The sequence below is a fragment of the Macrobrachium nipponense genome, chromosome 35 (genome assembly GCF_015104395.2).
Source record: "Macrobrachium nipponense isolate FS-2020 chromosome 35, ASM1510439v2, whole genome shotgun sequence".
NCBI lineage: Eukaryota > Metazoa > Arthropoda > Malacostraca > Decapoda > Palaemonidae > Macrobrachium > Macrobrachium nipponense.
This window is the reverse complement of record NC_061096.1, coordinates 43,550,564-43,570,903: the sequence shown is the minus strand read 5'-3', so window position 1 is coordinate 43,570,903 and position 20,340 is coordinate 43,550,564. Positions and strand designations below refer to the sequence as shown.

The 20,340-nt window shown below is 39.5% G+C and overlaps 1 protein-coding gene and 1 long non-coding RNA gene across 3 annotated transcripts in view; one reads left to right on the top strand and one right to left on the bottom strand.

The window, feature by feature from the left end:
* Positions 1–20,340, bottom strand: part of LOC135208711 (uncharacterized) — a 165,530-nt gene that overhangs the window by 115,194 nt on the left and 29,996 nt on the right. The gene's annotated exons all lie outside the window — the stretch shown is intronic.
* Positions 134–4,474, top strand: LOC135208234 (uncharacterized). Its single transcript, XM_064240355.1, has 2 exons — positions 134–207; positions 1,557–4,474. The coding sequence occupies exons 1-2, from the start codon at positions 183–185 to the stop codon at positions 3,857–3,859; spliced, it is 2,328 nt and encodes a 775-aa protein (XP_064096425.1). The 5' UTR covers positions 134–182; the 3' UTR covers positions 3,860–4,474.

Here is a 20,340-nt window from a genome sequence, read left to right as displayed (position 1 = left end):
ATTTCCCCTTTAAATCTCCCAACGACACACTTTCGAAAATGAATACAATTAATAGCGACAATTAATAATAGCATCAAAGAACGGGGAATACTCATCATTCGTATATAAGTCGTAAATCATTCTTCATCCGGCAGTTCTTTTGATCGGGTGTTCGGGTGGCTTTCCTCTGCGCTTGGGATAATATGCTGACGTTTCTCCTCCTTTTAAGTAAGTCTTTCATTTTTCTGTTTGTTTGTTTGTATGGTGTTTTTACGTTACATGGAACCAGTGGTTATTCAGCAACGGGACTAACGGCTTTATGTACTTCCGAACCACGTCGAGAGTGAACTTCTATCACCAGAAATCCATGGGATGCCCGGGAATCGAACTCGCGGCCACCGAAGTGGCAGGTCAAGACCATACCGATCACGCCACTGAGTCGCTTTCATTTTTCTGTGGTCTCCTTTGCGCTTTGTGGTACACAGTCGTCATTCCTCACACCGCTGGACTGTGGAAGTTCCTCGTTGGACGAGTGGTTAACGTGCTCGCCTACCGATTCGGTAAGCTCGAGTTCTAATTCGGTGGTCTCGAGTTCGATTCCCTGCTCTGCCAACGTGGAATCAAGAGGAATATGTTTCTGGTGATTCAAAATTAATTTGTCTACATAATGTGGTTCGGACCCCACAATAAACTGCAGGTCCCGTTGCTAGGTTACCAATTGGTTCCTCGCCACGTGAAAATATCTAACCCTTCGGGCCACCCCTAGGAGAGCTGTAGTTAGCTCAGTGGTCTGGTTAAACTAAGATATACCTTACTTAACTTAGCTGGACCGTGGAACAGCCTTCCAGAGAATGTCGAGCAACTGGAACTTCAAAAGTTCAAGCGAAGATACAGGGCATTAGTATACCCTAAAACTAATCTCCTTGTATTTTAATAATCAACTTACATTTTTATCTATTTATTTATTAATTTGTTAATTTATCTTTTTTTCTAATAACTGAGCAACTCTTTCTGTATTTCCCATTACCTGGTGTTGCTTTTTTGGAAGCTTGGATTTCAAAAGTCAGCGGGCATAGTGGGCTTGTTCCATATAAATAGGGTTAATATTCTGAATAATTTTAATAATCATAATAAATCAAGCAAGAGTTGTTACTGTCCACATTATGAAGTGTTCAAGAACAGCTTTTTTTCTGTGTTAATATGTTTATCATGATTATATTTAGCAGGAGGTAGTTCCATTCACTATACTTTTTATTTCGTGGGATTTAAATGCATAGCTTGATAAAATGATATGGTTACCGAAATATTCTACGGTTCTAAAGAAAACATAATAAAATACGGTGTTGTTATCATTTCCTTTTGTTTTACAAGTGTAAAATAAACAGTGTAGTTATGCTGAAGTTCTGTTTACCATTGGCTGATTCAACTCTGGCAAGTAAAATCTGCATAATTTGTAATCTTTCAAATTACAGTGCTAATCAATTTCTCGCAACAACAGATCACAGTCATTACCAATGACTCAATTATTCCTTTTTACTTTCTGACCACATACGTCCTATTTCCCTTTCTCCAAACAGTCGCCATGACTGGGGCGTCCGCCGAAGGGGACCAAGACACGCGGGCCTCACCAGCCTCCCTGCGTCCAAGACAGAAGAAGCAGCTGATATACGATGTCCTTGAAGTCCTAGCAGCAACCATCCCGGGAGGCGGGGTACCTGGCCTTGATTACCCTATCTTATCGTCTGTTCCTCGCACCAAGTTTTCCTGTCACGACTACGTCGGGTATTTCGCCGACAGGTCCCCAGAGGCTCGGTGTCAGGTGTACTACGTCTGCCAGGGAGCCAATCGCAGGGACGCGTTCCTGTGCCCGAACGGGACGATCTTCAACCAGGGGCTTCTGATCTGTGATTGGTGGTTTAATGTCGAGTGCGGGCCAATCAGCGGCGCGGTTGTTGATGAACATCCTGTGAAGTCTAAACAGATCGCGTTTATACCAAGCACCATTGAAACGAACCCTAACCGTCCCCTTGACTTTTCATTAAATGTCTCTCCTTCTACTACAGTAGTTCAATCCTCCCTTGAATCGTACGTAGCCCAAGACAAAAGTGAAAAGTATAAGGAAATAGAGGATGATGGCAATGATAAAACTCCATTCACAATATACCACAACACAGTCTTTTCAGAGAAACAAGCAACAGCAGAGAAGAATCGATTTGAACCTCTCAGACCTGCAACTACAATTGATAACGATAATCTTAAGACTTATGTGACTGTTCAAGCAACTAAGACTGGCAATGATGCGTCACAAAGACCTTTCCATGAAGGGAATGCAATACCCATTGCTAGAACCTATGAACTTCCAGTATTTGAATACTCAGTTATAAATCATCCTAGTGGTTTACATACGTCATCCCACAATACGACAGTTGGCAACTCTAGAGAAACTTACACAACAGAAGTTATACGTGATTCTACAATATTCACTGGCCAGGGAGGCTTGCAGGTATATGAAATACCAGGCGCAGTCACTGCGACGTATGCAGACTTGAACGAATACGCAACAATTCCCCTCGTAAGCACTGCTTACAGTACCCAAAGGAAGACAACAGCGGTGCCTACTGTGTCTGCAAAAACTCCAGTTCAGAATATTCACAATGAACCTAAAAGTGAATACACTGTTCTGTCAGTAGCTACTACTTATCCAGGGCCTTTGGATAGATCAGTGCCTGATTTCAAGGAGAGTTTTGACAGTTCACAATTCAGAGTGATATATTTAGACCCAACTCCCACTTCAGACCTGTACGAAAAACCAAAAGATGAAGCTTCCATCACTTCAGACCTGTACGAAACACTAAGAGATGAAGCTTTAATCACTTCAGACCTGTACGAAACACCAAGTGATGAAGATTCAATCACTTCAGACCTATACGAAACAAGAGATGACACTTCAGTCACCTCAGAATTGTACGAAACAAGAGATGACACTTCAGTCACCTCAGAATTGTACGAAACAAGAGATGACACTTCAGTCACCTCAGAATTGTACGAAACAAGAGATGACGCTTCAGTCACTTCAGAATTGTACGAAGCACCTAGAGATGAAGCTTCAATCTCTTCAGACCTCTACGAAACACCAAGAGATGAAGCTCCAATCATACTCACTAACTCAAGGAAGTCTCCACTCGATCACCTGCTGATGCACATGATTATACAAGAGGCCGAAAAAGCAGGTGATGCTTTTGGCCAGGTGCCCCTGTACGAGACGCCAGAAATTCCAAGGCACCAATCATCACGTCAAATCACCCAAGGGGTTTTAAAAGTGGACCTAAATTATAGTTCTCGATCTTCTGAAGAAGATTCTGAGTCTAGTGCTGATGAATCGAAATATTCTACGGCTCATGATATTATTCAAGATTCCACTGCAGAGGGTCATTCTTTTCTTAGAGAAGAGACTTATTCTCCAAAAGAAGAGGAGTATCCATTTCAAAAGAGAGAATTCTCTCCTTCAAAGCAAGACTATTCCCGAGAAAATGTTTCTCCACAAAAAGATGCTTATCCTCCACCACGAGTAGCATTATCTCCACCACAGTTTGAGTATTCTCCAACTGGAAATGAAGACTGGCCTCCACAAAATGATTACTCTCCTCACCAAGGTGAATATTCACCTTCCCAGGTACAAGAAGACCCGTCTTTGAAAGACTATTCTGTTTCACAAGACTCTAGTCCTCTCATTTTTAGAAAGCCCACGACAGGACCCAAATATCCTCTCTCGCCCACAGATACAATTAGTATTTCAAAATCTACATCCTTTGGTCCACTCTTCCGCCACATAGTGCTTGCAAATTCATTCCCCCTGTCCCGATATGCGCCTCTTTCGTAAAGCATCATGCTTAGTAAAAATATTACACTAGCCAATACAGTGAAACTTCATGATTCACTATTAATTTCTAGCTTTCAAGTTAGAATCGTATTGCGGATTTATGGATGTGATTGTAAAACTAAAATACTTGCCTATATAAAAGGAAAGGATGGATATGTGGGAGAGGAGGTGGGTAAATATATATTGTATTTCGTGTCAAAGCTCAAGCTATGGGGTCAAAAAAGGCCATTCATTACCGCAATAGAAGACCAACAAAATGATAGTGAAAAGGTGGCTGGTGTGAAATATAAAAGTATATAATAAAATGTTACAACGTTGCAGTGATGACTGATAGAAAAATGTACGCAAATACACAAAATAAAATTTTCGAAAAATTCTGAATTTTATTGAGAATAATCGGAATACCTTTGAAAATTAAATACAAGCTTTATTACCATCCCTACCCCCGGAATCTCAGTCAAGGATTTACAATGTACAAAAGAGGCATCTCTGTCCGAAATTCATGTGAAAACCGTTTATGTATTATTCTCAAACTGCAATGTAGCATTAATTTTCCATGCGCTGCAAAGAACTTCATTAATAAAGGATATAGATGTATGCATGCACACGCATAAAACCCGCACATACACACACACTCATATTATTATATAATATATATGATATAAATCTATATATATATATTATATATATATAAATATATATATATATATCATTATATATAATATATATATATATATATATGTCATTATGTATATGTATATTATAAATATATATAGATATATATATATATATATATATATTATTATATATAGTAATAATAATATATATATATATGTATATATGTATGTAATATATATTATATTATATATATATATATATATATATATATATATATACAGGGTGATTAAAAAAGAATGACCCTATTTCATGATTAAATATTTTATGAAGGAAAAATAGCAAAAAAATAAAACTTATAATACAAGTATTCTACTAACAGTCAAGTTTTATTTCATATGTTACAAGTGCTCAATATGGCCACCCCTTGCAGCACGAACAACATCAATACGATATGAGAATTCTTCCCAAACACGTTGAAGCACATCAGGATCAATTGAATTGATCGCTGTTGTTATTCGATGTTTTAAGTTTTCCAGATGGGGCGCCTCCCCACTGTAGCTTATCAGTTAGAGCATTTTTAAATGAAAAACTGCCTCTTTGTTCCGCCATGCCAACTGACTTGTAACATGTGAAATAAAACTTGACTGTTAGTAGAATACTTGTATTATAAGTTTTATTTTTTGCTATTTTTCCTTCATAAAATATTTAATCATGAAATAGGGTCATTCTTTTTTAATCACCCTGTATATATATATATATATATATATATATATATATATATATATATATATATATATATATATATATATATATATATATATATATAATGTGCTTGTGGAAACGTAATAGCTGTCTGATTTACAATTAGGAGAGTCTTTACGTTCAATTCATAAAATAAAATATATGATTTTTATGTATCTGGACTATTCTTTACCCAAATAAATTCAATCATTCTTCTCCAACACGAGGATCAATAAGTTTCATGATGTCGACATACATAATTATCAAAAATTTAACTAAATGTTAATCCCCACCATCATCTGGTCAACGGGAACCAATGATTTTAAATGAGAAAAATATTATTCACATAAAACGAAAGAAAAGGCGACGGAAACGAAAGAGAAATGATGCAATTTCATCTCAAACCCTTAGCGACTTTCCCAATATCACATTCCAGGGGATATTTGAATGAATTCTCTAGGTATTAAACTGATAAATGTAAACAATGCTAAAGCTCTTTTGAAACACTGCCTCCCATATACCATATCTTAAATGATTACTCTGTCATACCACGATACACCCGTACCGTCATAAATAACCGCTATCTTCCAAACAACGAGCAACCTTCCACCTGGCCCCCTCACAGCAGCAGAAGATAAGGAAGGGCTCTGAGAAGTCTTAAGTCTTCTCTCTGCAGTGACTCACTGTGCAACAACGGCTGAATTACCTGCTCCGAAAAACACACAGCAGCACTCCGTGCATTTGTCAGGTGATGAGCTGAGGGAGCAAGGTTTACCTATGCAAATTGGGAGTTTACCTCTTGCATAATGCAGGGGGTTCTTTGCAATACAAGCCCTAGGAGAGAGGCAGGAGGAGGAGGAAAGAAGATATGGGAAAGAAGACTTGTTATTCTTTTGCCAGTGATAAATCACCTGGGTGGACCTTGTTTTCTTGACCCCTCTCTGCCTCCCCCCTTCCTCAGTGTTCCTAAAGTTACTTCCGGTCATCTTCACCTCCGTGAGAGAGTTGAGTTTCTCTTGGTATTGCTTAACTCAAGGTGTTTTCAAAAGCAACTTTTTTTTTCTATCTTAAACTGTTTTTGACGCTGGATTTCTTTTTCCTCCGAAGAAGTCTCAGATATGAGAATCTAGTTTCGAAATTCATAGGAATGAATATTATTTATTCAATTTTGATGTCTGAGTAACAGATGCTTCAGGCGTTAAGACCTTCTGACAATAATGGAAAAAACTTATTAATGCTACAATATACAGATACTGAAAAAAAGAGTTGACATCTATTAAGTTACGAATTTCCTCTTGTTATTACTTGTAGTTTCGTCTCGTAGCAAAGACTCAGTAACATCAAAAAGCAGATAAGAAAACAAACACCAACATTTAAAACAATACCGCATACCAATAATTGTATATAAACTAACTCGTCCTCCAAAAAAGCAAGCACTTTCCCTTACTGACAATTTTGGACTATCTCATATCAAAATCTCAGTAACATCAACAGGCAGAAATAAAAGAAATCATCATCATTTAAAAAACACAAATATACCCAATGACTATACAAAAAACTACCACACTAGCCCAGAAAAAGAAACAAAAATCCCTCATCAACACTTTAAAAAAACACATACCCAATAACCGTATAAAAAAAAAAAAACTACCAAACTCCTACACACACACCAAACCCACACACAACTTCCCTCGAGAGCAATGATTTGCGACAAGACATCAATCAATCAATCAATCATTCTCCCTCTCCCTGACCATCTACTTCCCTCTCGTGGTATGTCAGACAACTAATGATACTGTTTACGTCCCCTGTGGGAGTCGTACTTGGGTCGTAAGCTTCATAAAAAAGGTGAGTTAATTGTACGACTTGTCGGGGATGGCCAGCCTCTTGATATGTGTATTTACGGGCTGCTTTGGCCGATCGTAAATAATTAAAAATGACGGGTTGACACGGCAGAGAATACGGCTTGGATTTGTAACGAAAAGAGTTTCTTATAGTAGTTTTATTCCTTAGTATTTTCTCATATTTATTTCGTAATGCGACAAATTCGTATTCGCTAATCAACTTGATAATAATCAATTGTAGGTGAATGATAATGTGAACAATGGCTGGTCATGAGTGAACGTATTAAAACGGTTATGAGCTAAAATGTGTTCGTTTACTCCGGGTCAGCTTTTTTATCTATTAATCTATATATACATATAACAGTACATATATATATATATATTATATATACGTTATATATATATATATATATATATACTGTATATGTATATATATATATATATATAATATATATATATATATATATCATGTACAGTGTGTATATATAATATATATATATATATATATATATACACATTATATGTATATATAGATTAATAGATATATATGTTTTTTTTTCCTACGACTGCTACAAACACAACTATAGTAGTAGTGATAATTAATAAGAGGGTTTCCATGAACGATGTTTCATCCTATATAAAAAATAAACACACACACACACACTAATAGGTCAGTCTCTTTCCCCCCCCCCCCCCCCCCCCCGCCCAACACCTCGCTTTGAATATCAAGGATCTCGTGACACCACAGGCCCCATCTGTTACCTTAAATAGCAGCAGAAGGCCACAAGAGGCCGACAGACAAGAGGAAATAGGGGCTGCCGTGAATTTCCTGTTCAACTTCATTCTTTTTACTCTTTCAGTCCTTTAATGCTTCCTGAAATCTTACTCTTTTAGTCCTTAATGCTTCCTGAAATCTTACTCTTTTAGGCCTTAAATGCTTCCTGAAATCTTACTCTTTCAGTACTTTAATGCTTCCTGAAATCTTACTCTTTTAGTCCTTCAATGCTTCCTGAAATCTTACTCTTTTAGTCCTTTAATGCTTCCTGAAATCTTACTCTTTTAGTCCTTTAATGCTTCCTGAAACCTTACTCTCTCAGTCATTAAATGCTTCCTGAAACCTTATTCTCTCGGTCCTTAAATGCTTCCTGAAACCTTATCTTCCTCGGTTCCCTTAAATCAACCTGAAACCTACTCTCAGTCTTAAATGCTTCCTGAAACCTTACTCTCGTCAGGTCCTTAAATGCTTCCTGAAACCTTACTCTCTCAGTCCTTAAATGCTTCTGAAACCTTACTCTCTCGTCCATTAAATGCTTCCTGAAACCTACACTCTCAGTCCTTAATGCTTCCTGAAACCTTACTCTCTCAGTCATTAATGCTTCCTGAACCTTACTCTCTCATCATTAAATGCTTCCTAAACACCATACTCTCGCAGTCCTTAAATGCGTTCCCTAAACCTTACTCTCTCAGTCTTTAAATGCTTCCTGAAACCTAAACTGCTCTTCATTCATTAAATGCTCCTGAAAACCTTCTCTCCTTCATTCCTTAAATGCTTCCTGAAACCTTACTCTCTCAGTCTTAAATGCTTCCTGAACCTTACTCTCTCGGTCTTAAATGCTTCCTGAAACCTTAAACCTCGCGGTTCCTTAAATCTTCCTGAAACCTTACTCTCTCAGCTTAAATGCTTCCTGAAATCTTACTCTCTCAGTCCTTAAATGCTTCCTGAAATCTTACTCTCTCAGTCCTTAAATAGCTTCCTGAAATCTTACTCTCTCAGTCCTTAAAATTCTTCCTGAAACCCTTACACTCTAATCTTAAATGCTTCCTGAAACCTTACTCTCTCAGTTCTAAATGCTTCCTGAAACCTTACTCTCTCAGTCATTAAATGCTTCCTGAAACCTTAACTCTCTCCGTCCTTATGCTTCCTGAAACCTTACTCTCTCATCATTATGCTTCCCCTAAAACCTTACTCTCTTCAGTCTTAAATGCTTCCTGAAAAAAAAAAAAAACCTTACTCTCCTCAGTCATTAAATGCTTCCTAAACCATACTCTCTCATTCATTATGTTCCGGAACCCTACTCTCTCGTCATTAAATGCTTCCTGCAAACCATACTCTCTCATTCATTAAATGCGGTTCCTGAAACCTTCTCTCTCAGCCCTTAAATGCTTCCTGAAACCTTACTCTCTCAGTCCTTACCTTATGCTCCTGCCTTAATCTTTCTACCTTCTCTCTCGGTCCTTAAATGCTTTCTGAAACCTTACTTCACTCTCTCAGTCTCCGGGTTAAATGCTTCCTGAAACCACTTACTCTCTCAGGTCCTTAAATGCTTCCTGAAACGTTACTCTCTCGGTCCTTAAATGCTTCCTGAAACCTACTCTCGTCAGTCCATTAAATGCTTCCTGAAATTGGGGGGGCGTTACTCTCTCGGTCATTAAATGCTTCCTGAAACCTTCCATCTCTCAGTCCTTAAATGCTTCCTGAACCTTACTCTCTCGTCCTTAGAAATTCTTCCTGAACCTTACTCTCTTGGTTCCTTAAATGCTTCCCTGAAACCTTACTCTCTCAGTCCTTAAATGCTTCCTGAAACCTTCCTCTCTCAGTCCTTAAATGCTTCCTGAAACCTTACTCTCCTCAGTCCTTAAATGCTTCCCTTAAACCTTACTCTCTCAGTCCATTAAATGCTTCCTGAAAACCTTACTCTCTCAGTCATTAAATGCTTCCTGAAAACCAAACCTCCTACTCTCTTCAGTCCTTAAATGCTTCCTGAAAACCTTACTCTCTCGGTCCCATTAAATGCTTCCTGAAACCTTACTCTCTCGGATCCTTCCAAATGCTTCCTGAAACCTTCCTTATCTCTCAGTCCTTAAATGCTTCCTGAAACTTACCTCTCTGTCCATAAATGTTTCCTGCCTTAAACCTTACTCTCTCGGTCCTTAAATGCTTCCTGACCAAACCTCCTTACTCTCTCATTCCATTAAATGCTTCCTGAAAACCTTACTCTCTCGGTCCTTAAATGCTTCCTGAAACCTTCCTTACTCTCTTAGTCCTTAAATGCTTCCTGAAAACCATTATCTCTCATTGGTCCGTTAAACCTGCTTCCTGAAACCTTACTCTCTTCAGTCCATTAAATGCTTCCTGAAACCTTACTCCTCTCGGTCCTTAAAGGATGTTTCCTTAAACTCACTCCTCCCTCAGTCCTAATGCTTCCTGAAACCGGTTACTCTCTCGGTCCTTAAACCTGCTTCCTGAAACCTTACTCTTGGTCCTTCCAAATGCTTCCTGAAACCTTAAACCTCTCCTCAGTAATTAAATGCTTCCTTAAACCTTACTCTCTCAGTCCTTAAATTGGCTTCCTGGAAACCTTACTCCTCTCGGTCCTTAAATGCTTCCTGAAAACCATACTCTTCCTCATCCTTAATGCCTTCCTGAAAACCTTACTCTCTCAGTCCTTAAATGCTTCCTGAAACCTTACTCTCTCAGTCCTTAAATGCTTCCTGAAACCTTCCTTCTCATCAGTCCCTTAAATGCTTTCCTGAAACCTTACTCTTCTCCATCCTTAATGCTTCCTGAAACCTTACTCTCTCGGTCCTTAAATGCTTCCTGAAACCTTATTCCTCTCTCATTAACCCTTAAAAATGCTTCCTGAAACCTTACTTCCTCCGTCAGTCCTTAAATCTCTTGAAAATCCCCCCCCTTACTCTCGCGGCCTTAAAATGCTTCCTGAAACCTACTCTCTCGTCCTTAAATGCTTCTGAAAACCTAAACCTTCTCTCAGGTCTTAAATGCTTCCTGGAAACCTTACTTCTCCGGTCCTTAAATGCTTCCTGAAACCTTACCTTCTCTCGTCCTTAATGCCGTTCCTGACCTTCCTACTCTCCTAGTCCTTAAATGCTTCCTGAAAACCCTTCCTACTCTCTCAAGTCCTTAAATGGCTTCCTGGAACCTTAAACCGCTCAAAAATCCGGTCTTAAATGCTTAAAATCCCGAAACCTTACTCCGCTCAGGTCTTTATGCTTCCTAAAAACCTTACTCTCTCAGTCTATTTAAATGCTTCCTAAAACCTTACTCTCTCGTCCGTTAAATGCTTTCCTGACCTACTCCATCAGTCATTAAATGCGTCCTGAAACCTTACTCTCTCGGTCCTTAAATGCTTCCTGAAACCTTACTCTCTCAGTCATTAAATGCTTCCTGAAACCTTACTCTCTCGGTCCTTAAATGCTTCCTGAAACCTTACTCTCTCAGTCCTTAAATGCTTCCTGAAACCTTACTCTCTCGGTCCTTAAATGCTTCCTGAAACCTTACTCTCTCAGTCATTAAATGCTTCCTGAAACCTTACTCTCTCGGTCCTTAAATGCTTCCTGAAACCTTCCTTACTCTCTCAGTCCTTAAATGCTTCCTGAAACCTTACTCTCTCGGTCCTTAAATGCTTCCTGAAACCTTACTCTCTCGGTCCTTAAATGCTTCCTGAAACCTTACTCTCTCAGTCATTAAATGCTTCCTGAAACCTTACTCTCTCGGTCCTTAAATGCTTCCTGAAACCTTACTCTCTCAGTCATTAAATGCTTCCTGAAACCTTACTCTCTCAGTCATTAAATGCTTCCTGAAACCTTACTCTCTCGGTCCTTAAATGCTTCCTGAAACCTTCCTTACTCTCTCAGTCATTAAATGCTTCCTGAAACCTTACTCTCTCGGTCCTTAAATGCTTCCTGAAACCTTCCTTACTCTCTCAGTCCTTAAATGCTTCCTGAAACCTTACTCTCTCGGTCCTTAAATGCTTCCTGAAACCTTACTCTCTCGGTCCTTAAATGCTTCCTGAAACCTTACTCTCTCAGTCATTAAATGCTTCCTGAAAAACCTTACTCTCTCAGTCATTAAATACTTCCTGAAAACATTACTCTATCGATCCTTAAATGCTTTCTGAACTTACTCTCTCAGTCATTAAATGCTTCCTGAAACCTTACTCTCTCAGTCATTAAATGCTTCCTGAAACCTTACTCTCTCGGTCCTTAAATGCTTCCTGAAACCTTACTCTCTCAGTCATTAAATGCTTCCTGAAACCTTACTCTCTCAGTCATTAAATGCTGTCCTGAAACCTTACTCTCTCGGTCCTAAATGCTTCTGAAACCTTACTCTCTAAGTCATTAAATGCTTACAGAAACCTTACTCTCTCATTCATTAAACGCTCCTGACACAACCCCCCCCAACCCCCCCCAAACAATACGTACTCTCCGGTTCCGTTAAGGGCTTCCTGAAAACCTTACTCTCTCAGTCCTTAAAGCTTCATGAAACCTTACTCTCTCAGTCATAAATGCTTCCGGAAAACCTTACTCTCTCAGTCTTAAATGCTTCCTGAAACCCTACTCTCCCAGTAGTTAATGCTTCCTGAAAACCTTACTCTCTCGGTCCTTAAATGCTTCCTGAAACCTTACTATCGCAGTCAATTACATGCTCCGAAACCTTACTCTCTCGGTCCTTGAATGCTTCCTGAAACCTTACTATCTCAAGTCCGTAAATGCTTCTGAAACACTTACCCTCTCAGTCATTAAATGCTTCCTGAAACCACACTCTCTCGGACCTTAAATGCTTCCCGAAACCTTACTATACTCTCTCAGTCCTTAAATGCTTCATGAAACCTACTCTTCGGTCCTTAACATGCTGTGAGGGGGGGGGCGGGGTGGGGATCCCGAAAACTTACTTCTAATCATAACTGCTCCTGAACCTTACTCCTCTCAGTCATTAATGCTTCCTGAAACATTACTCTCTGGGCCATTAAATGCTTTCCTGAACCTTACTCTTTCAGTCATTAAATGCTTCCTGAAACTTACTCTCTCAGTCCTTAAAGCTTCCTGAAAACCTTACTCTCTCGGTCTTAAACGCTCCTGAAACCTACTCTCTCATTCATAAATGATTCCTGAAACCTTACTCTTCAGTCCTTAAATTGCTACCTAAAAACCTTCCTTACTACTCTCAGTCATTAAATGCTTCCTGAAAACCATACTTTCTCGGTCCTTAAAAAAAAAAAAAAATTTTCTGTGGGGCTTCCTGAAACTCTCTCCTTAAATGCTCCTGAACCTTATTCTCTCGGTGCATTAAATCTTCCTGAAACCTTATCTCTCGGTCCTTTAAATGCTTCCTAAACCTTACTCTCGTCGGTCCTTAATGCTTCCTGAAATCTTACTCTCTCCGTCATTAAATGCTTCCTGAAACCTTACTCTCTCGGTCCTTAAATGCTTTTCCTGAAACCTTCGTTCCTTACTCTCTCAGTCCTTAAATGCCTTCCTGAAACCTTAAACTCTCTCCGGTTCCGTAAATGCTTCCTGAAACGCTTACTCTCTCGGTCCTTAAAATGCTTCTGAAACCTTACTCTCTTCGGCCTTAAATGCTTCCTAAACCTTACTCTCTCATCATTAAATGCTTCCTGAAACCCTTACTCTCTCGGTCCTTAAATGCTTCCTGAAACCTTCCTTACTCTCTCAAAAGTCCTTAATGCTTTCTGGAAACTCTCTCGGTACTTAAATGCTTCCATGAAACCGTTACTCTCTCAAGTTCCAAATTAATGGCTTCCTGAAATAAACCTTCTCTTATGGGTCCTTAAATCTCTGAAACTTATTCTTCCGTCGGTCCCTAAATGCTTCCTGAAACCTGACTCTCTCAAAGTAAATTAAATGCTTTCTGAAACCTTACTCTCTCGTCATTAAGGTGCTTCCTGAAATCTTACTCTCTCGGTCATTAAATGCTTCCTGAAACTTACTCTCTTCAGTCATTAAATGCTCCTGAAAAAACCTTTCCGCTTACTCTCTCAAAGCTCCGTGAATGCTCCTGAAACCTTACTCTCTAAGTCTTATTATGCTTCCTGACACTTACTCTCTCGGTGCTTAAATGCTTCCACAAAACTTCACTTTCTCAAACAAAGTCATTAAATGCTTCCTGAAACCTTACTCGCTCAGTCCATTAAATTACACACAGCCTTCCTGAAACCTTACCTTACTCTTCAGTCCATTAAATGCTTTCCTGAAAACCTTTACTCTCTCAGTCTCCATTAAATGCTTCCCTGATACAAAACCTTATTACTCTCTCAGTAACATTAATGCTTTGCCTGAAAACCTTTACTCTGCAGTGTGGGCAGTAAATCTTTCTGAATTACCTTGACTCTCCTTCCTCGAAATGCCCATTAAACTGCTTCGAAACCTTCCTTACTCTTCGAAACGTCCTTAAATGATTCCTGAAAACCTTACTCTCTCGGTCCTTAAATGCTTCCTGAAACCATTACTCCTCTCAGTCATTAAAATGCTTCCTGAAACCCTTTACTCTCTCAGTCCAAAATTAAATGCTTCGCCTGAAAACCTTACTTCTCGAGGTCCATTAAATGCCTTCCTGAAACCTTCCTTACTCTTCTCCAGGTCCTTAATGATTCCTGAAACCATTACTCTCTCTTCAGTACATTAAAATGCTTCCTGAAACCTTACTCTCTCAGGTCCATTAAAGCTTCCTGAAACCTTAACTCTCTCGAGGTCCTTTAAATTGCTTCCTGAAACCTTCCTTTACTCTCTTCAGTCCTTAAACTGCTTCCTGAAACCTTACTCTCTCATCCTAAAATGCTTCCTGAAACCCTTACTCTCTCGGTCCCTTTAAATGCTTCCTGAAAACCTTACTCTCTCAGGTCCATTAAATGCTTCCTGAAATCCTCCGCCACTCTCTCAGGTCCATTTTAAATGCTTCCTAGAAATCCTTTACTCTCGCAGGTCCATTAAATGCTTCCTGGAAACCTTACTCTTCTCAGTCATTAAATGCTTCCTGAAAACCTTTACTCTCTCAGTCATGTAAATGCTTCCTGAAACCTTTACTCCTCTCGGTCCTTAAATGCTTCTGAAATCCTTACTCTCTCAGTCATTAAATGCTTCCTGAAAACCTTACTCATCATCAGGTCATTAAAATTGCCTTCCTGCTATAAACCTTACACCTCTTCTCCTCTCGGTCCTTAAATGCTTCTGAAACCGTTACGTCTCACTCAGTCAATTAAATGCTTCCTGGAAACCTTACTCGCTCAGGTCCATTAAATGCTTCCTGAAACCTTACTCTCTCAGTGCATTAAACTGCTTTCCTGAAAACCATTCACTCTTCTCAGTCATGAAATGCTTCCTGAAACCTACTCTCTCGGTCCCTTAAATGCTTCCTGAAACCTACTCTCTCAGGTCTTAATGCTCCTGAAACCTTACTCTCTCAGTCATTAAATGCTTCCTGAAACCATAACTCTCTCGTCATTAATGCTTCCTGAACTTCCTTAATCTCTCAGTCCTTAAATCTTCCTGAAACTTACTCTCTCGGTCCTTAATGATTCCTGAAACCTTAATCTCTCGGTCCTTAAATGCTTCTGAACTTACTCTCTCGGTCCTTAAATGCTTCCTGAAACCTTACTCTCTAGTCATTAAATCTTCTGAAACCTTACTCGCCTCAGTCTTTAAATGCTTCCTGAAACCTTAACTCTCTCATCATTAATCCTTTCACTTAACCTTACTCTCTCGGTCCTTAAATGCGTCTGAAACCTTAAAACTCGCTTCCAGCCATTAAATTCTTCCTTGAACCTAACGCTCTCAGGTCCATTAAATGCTTCCTGAAACCTTATCTCTCTCAGTCATTAAATGCTTCCCCTTAAAACCTACTCTTCATCCGGTCCTTAATGCTTCCTGAAACCTTAACTCCTCTCAGTCATTAAATTCTTTCCTGAAACCTTACTCTCTCGTCCCTTAAATGCTTCCTGAAACCTTACTCTCTCGGTCCTTAAATGCTTTCCCTGAAACCTTACTCTCTCAGTTCATTAAATGCTTCCTGAAAACCTTACTCCTCTCTCCTTAAATGCTTCCTGAAACCTTACTCTCTCGCCCTTCATGCTTCCTGAAAACCTTCCGCTCTCAGTCATTAAATGGCTTCCTGAAACCTTACTCTTCTCAGTCCTTAAATGCTTTCCTGAAACTCTCTCAGGGTCCTTAAATGCTTCCTGAAACCTTACTTCTAAATCATTCCTTAAATGCTTTCTAAACCTTCCTTACTCTCGTCCTTAAATGCTTCCTGAAACCTTACTCTCTCGTCCTTAAATGCTTCTCCTGAAACCTTCTCTCCTCGTCCTTAAATGCTTCCCTGAACCTTACCTTCTCTCTCAGAAATCCATTAAATGCTTCCTGAAACCTTACTCTCTCAAAGGTTCGATTTAAATGCTTCCTGAAAACCTTACTCTCTCGGTCCTTAAATGCTTTCCTGGGAACAATTACTCTCTGCAGTCATTATGCTTCCTGAAACCTTACTCTCTCGGTCCTTAAATTCTTTCCTGTTCCTTATCTCTCGTTCCCTTAAATGCTTCCTTAAACCTTCCTCTCTCTGTCCTTAAAATGCTTCCTTAGAAACCTTACCTCTCTCGGTCCTTAAATGCTTCCTGAAACCTTACTCTCTCAGTCTTAAATGCTTCCTGAAACCTTATTCCTCTCGTTTTCCTTTAAATGCTCCTGCCTTCCACTCCGCTCAGGTCCCTTAAAGCTTCCTGAAACCTTACTCTCTCGGTCCCTTAAATTCTTCCTGAAACTTATCTCTCGGTCCTTAAATGCTTCCTGAAACCTTACTCTCGTCTTAAATTGCTTCCTGAAACCACCTTACTCTCTCAGTCCTTAAATGCTCCTGAAACCTTACTCTCTCGTCTTAAAAGCTTCCTGAAACCTTACTCCTCTCGCTTAAATGCTTCCTGAAACCTTACTCTCTCGTCCAAACCTTAAATGCTTTCCTGAAACCTTACTCTCTCAAGTCCATTAAATGCTTCCTGAACCTTACCTCCTCGTAATTAAATCTTCCTGAAACCTTACTCTCTCAGTCATTAATGCTTTCCTGAAAACCACCTTACTCTCTCAGTCCTTAAATGCTTCCTGAAACCTTACTCTCTCGGTCTTATTGAAATTTTCCTGAAACCTTATCTCCTCAGTCATTTAAATGCTTCCTGAAACCTTACTCTTCTCAGTCCATTAAAATGCTTCCTGAAACCTTACTCCTCTCAGTCATTAAATGCTTTCCCTGAAAACCTTACTCTCTCGGTCCTTAATGCTTCCTGAAACCTTACTCTCTCAGTCCTTAAATGCTTCCTGAAACCTTGAAACCTTACTCTCTCGGTCCTGTTAAATGCTTCCCTGAAACCAAATTAAATTTCTCTTCAGTCATTAAATTGCTTCCTGAAACCTTACTCTCTTCCAAGTTCCAAATTAATGCTTAAATCCTTTTGGAAACCTTACTCTCTCCGGTCCTTAAATCTTCCTGAAAAACCTTCCTTATCTCTCTCCAAAGTCCCCTTAAATTAAAGCTTCCTGACCTTCCTCTCTCAGTCCTTAAATGCTTCACTGAAACCTTACTTCTCGGTCCTTAAATGCTTCCTGAAAACCTTCCTTCCTCTCTCATGTCCTCAAATGCCTTCTGAAACCCTACTCTTTCAGTCATAAATGCTTCCTCAAACCTACTCTCTCGGTCCTTAAATGCTTCCTGAAAACTTACTCATCTCGCGGTCCTTAAAGCTTCCTGAACACCTTACTCTCTCGGACCTTAAATGCTTTCCTGAAACCTTCTTACTCTCTCAGTCATTAAATGCTCCTGAAACCTTACTCTTCGGTCCTTAAATGCTTCCTAAACTCCTCACTCTCTCAGTCTCTAAATGCTTCCTGAACTCTTACTCTCTCGGTCCTTAATGCTTCCGAAAACCCTACTCTCTCGGTCTTAAAGGCTCCTGAAACCTTACTCTCCTCAGTTATTAAATGCTTCCTGAAACCTTACTCTATCAGGTCATAAATGCTTCCTGAAACCTTCTTACTCTCTCCAGGTCCTTAATGCTTCCTGAAACCTTAATCTCCTTCAAACTCGGCCTAAATGATTCCATGAAACGTTAAATCTCCTCAGCATTAAATGCTTCCTGAAACCTGTACTCTATCGGTCCTTAAATGCTTCCTGAAACCTTATTCTTCTCGGTCCTTAAATGCTCCTGAACCTTAAACTCTCTCCGGTTCCTTAAATGCTTCCTGAAACCTTCATCTTTCGTCCTTAAATGCTTCCTGAAATCCTTACTCTCTCAGGTTCCATTGAAATGCTTCCTGAAACCTTACTCTTCCTCGCCTATAAATTGCTTCCTGAAACTTCCTTACTCTCTCAGTCTTAAAATGCTCCGAACCCTTACTCTCTCGGTCTTAAATTGCTTCCTTGAAACCTTACTCTCTTCGGGCCTAAATGCTTCCTGAAACCTTACCTCTCGGTCCTTAAATGCTTCCTGGAAAAACCTTACTCTCTCATCCATTAAATGCTTCCTGGAAAACCCTTACTCTCTCGGTTCCTTAAATGCTTCCTGAACTTCCTTACTCTCTTCCAGTCATTAAATGCTTCTGAAACATTACTCTTCCGGTCTAAATGCTTCCTTGAACGTTTACTCTATCAGGTCCATTAAATGCTTCCTGAAACCTTTACTCTCTCGGTCCTTAAAATGCTTCCTTGAAACCTTATTCTCTCAGGTCCTAAAGCTTCCTGAAACCTTACTCTCTCGGTCCTTAAATGCTTACTGAAAACCTTACTCTCTCGGTCCTTAAATGCTTCCTGAATCTTTACCTCTCCTCAGGTCATTAAATGCTTCCTGAAACCTTACTCTTCCTCGGTCCTTAATGCCTTCCTTGAACATTCCTTACTCTCCAGTCCTTAAATGCTTCTGAAACCTTACTCTCTCGGTCCTTAAAGCTTCCTGAACCTTACTCTTCGGTCCTTAATGCCTTCCGAAAAACCTTACTTCTCTCAGTTCCTTAAATGTCCTCCTGAAAACCTTACTCCTCTCAGGCATTAAATTGTCCTAGAAACCTTAAACTCGCTTCATGTCATAAAAATGCTTCCTGAAACCTTACTCATCTAGGCATAATGCTTCTGGAAAACCTTACTCTCTATCATTAAACTGCTTCCTGAAACCTTACGCCTCTCAGTCATTAAATGCTCCTGGAAACCCTACTCTATCGAGTAAATGCTTCCTGCAAATCCTTACATCTCTCAGTCATTAAATGATTCCGGAAACCTTACTCTCTTCAGTCATAAATGCTTCCTTAAACCGTACTCTCTCAGTCATTAAATGTTCCTGAAACTTACTCTCTCAGTCATTAAATGCTCATGAAACCACTCTCTCAGTAATTAATGCTTCATGAAACCTTACTCTGATCAGTCATAAATGCTTTCTGAAAACTTACTCTCTCGGTCCTTAAATGCTTCCTGAACCTCTACTCCTCAGCCCTTAAATGCTTCTATGAAAACTTACTCTCCGCGTCCTTAAACGCTTCCTGAAAACATTACTCTCTCAGTAATTTAAATGCTTCCATGAAAAAAGTTACCTCTCCGTCCATAAATGCTTCCTGAAAACCTTACTTTCCAGTCATTAACTGCTTCCTGAAACCTACTCTCTCGGTTCCTTACATGCTTCCCTGAAACATTACTCTCTCATTCATTAAAATGCTTCCGAAAACTTACTCTCTCAGTCATTAACTGCTTCTGAAAACCTTACTCTCTCGGTCCTTAAATGCGTCCTGAAACCTTCCTTACTCTCTCAGTCCTTAAATGCTCTCCTGAAACCGTCCTCTTCAGTCCCTAAATGCATTCCTGAAACCATTACTCTCTCGGTCATTAAATGCTTGCCTGAACCTTACTCTCTCCGGTCCTTAAATGCTTACTGAAACCTCACTCTCGCGGTCCTTAAATGCTCCTGAAACCTTACTCTCTCAAGTCATTAAATGCTTCCTGAAACCCTTACCTCTCAGTCATTAAATGCTTATGAAACCTTACTATCTCAGTAATTAAATGCTTCCTGAAACCTTACTCTCTCTGTCCTTTAAATGCTTCCTGAAACCTTACTCTCTCAGTCATTAAATGCTTTTTTACCCTGAAAACCTTACTCTTCTCAGTCATTAAAATGCTTCCTGAAACCTTAACTCTCTCGGTCCCTTACATGGCTTCCTTGAAAACCTTACTCTCTTCAGTCATTAAATGCTTCCTGAAACCTTAACTTTTCTCTCGGTCCATTAATGGCTTCCTGAAACTTACTCTCTCGGTGCTTAAAATGCTTCCTGAAACCTTAAACTCTCCCTTCAGTCATTAAATGCTTCCTGAAAACTTACTCGCTCAGTCCTTACAAATGCTTCCTGAACCTTACCTCCTCAGTCATAAAATGCTTCCTGGAAAACTTACTTCTCCAGTTCAATTAAACGCTTCCTGAAACCTTAATCCGCGTGCATTAA

Excerpts from the sequence above, each read along its gene's own strand:
- LOC135208234 (XM_064240355.1), top strand. The coding sequence starts at position 183 with ATGCTGACGTTTCTCCTCCTTTTAA. Across the intron at positions 208-1,556 it reads GACGTTTCTCCTCCTTTTAA|TCGCCATGACTGGGGCGTCC; the intron begins GTAAGTCTTTCA and ends TTCTCCAAACAG.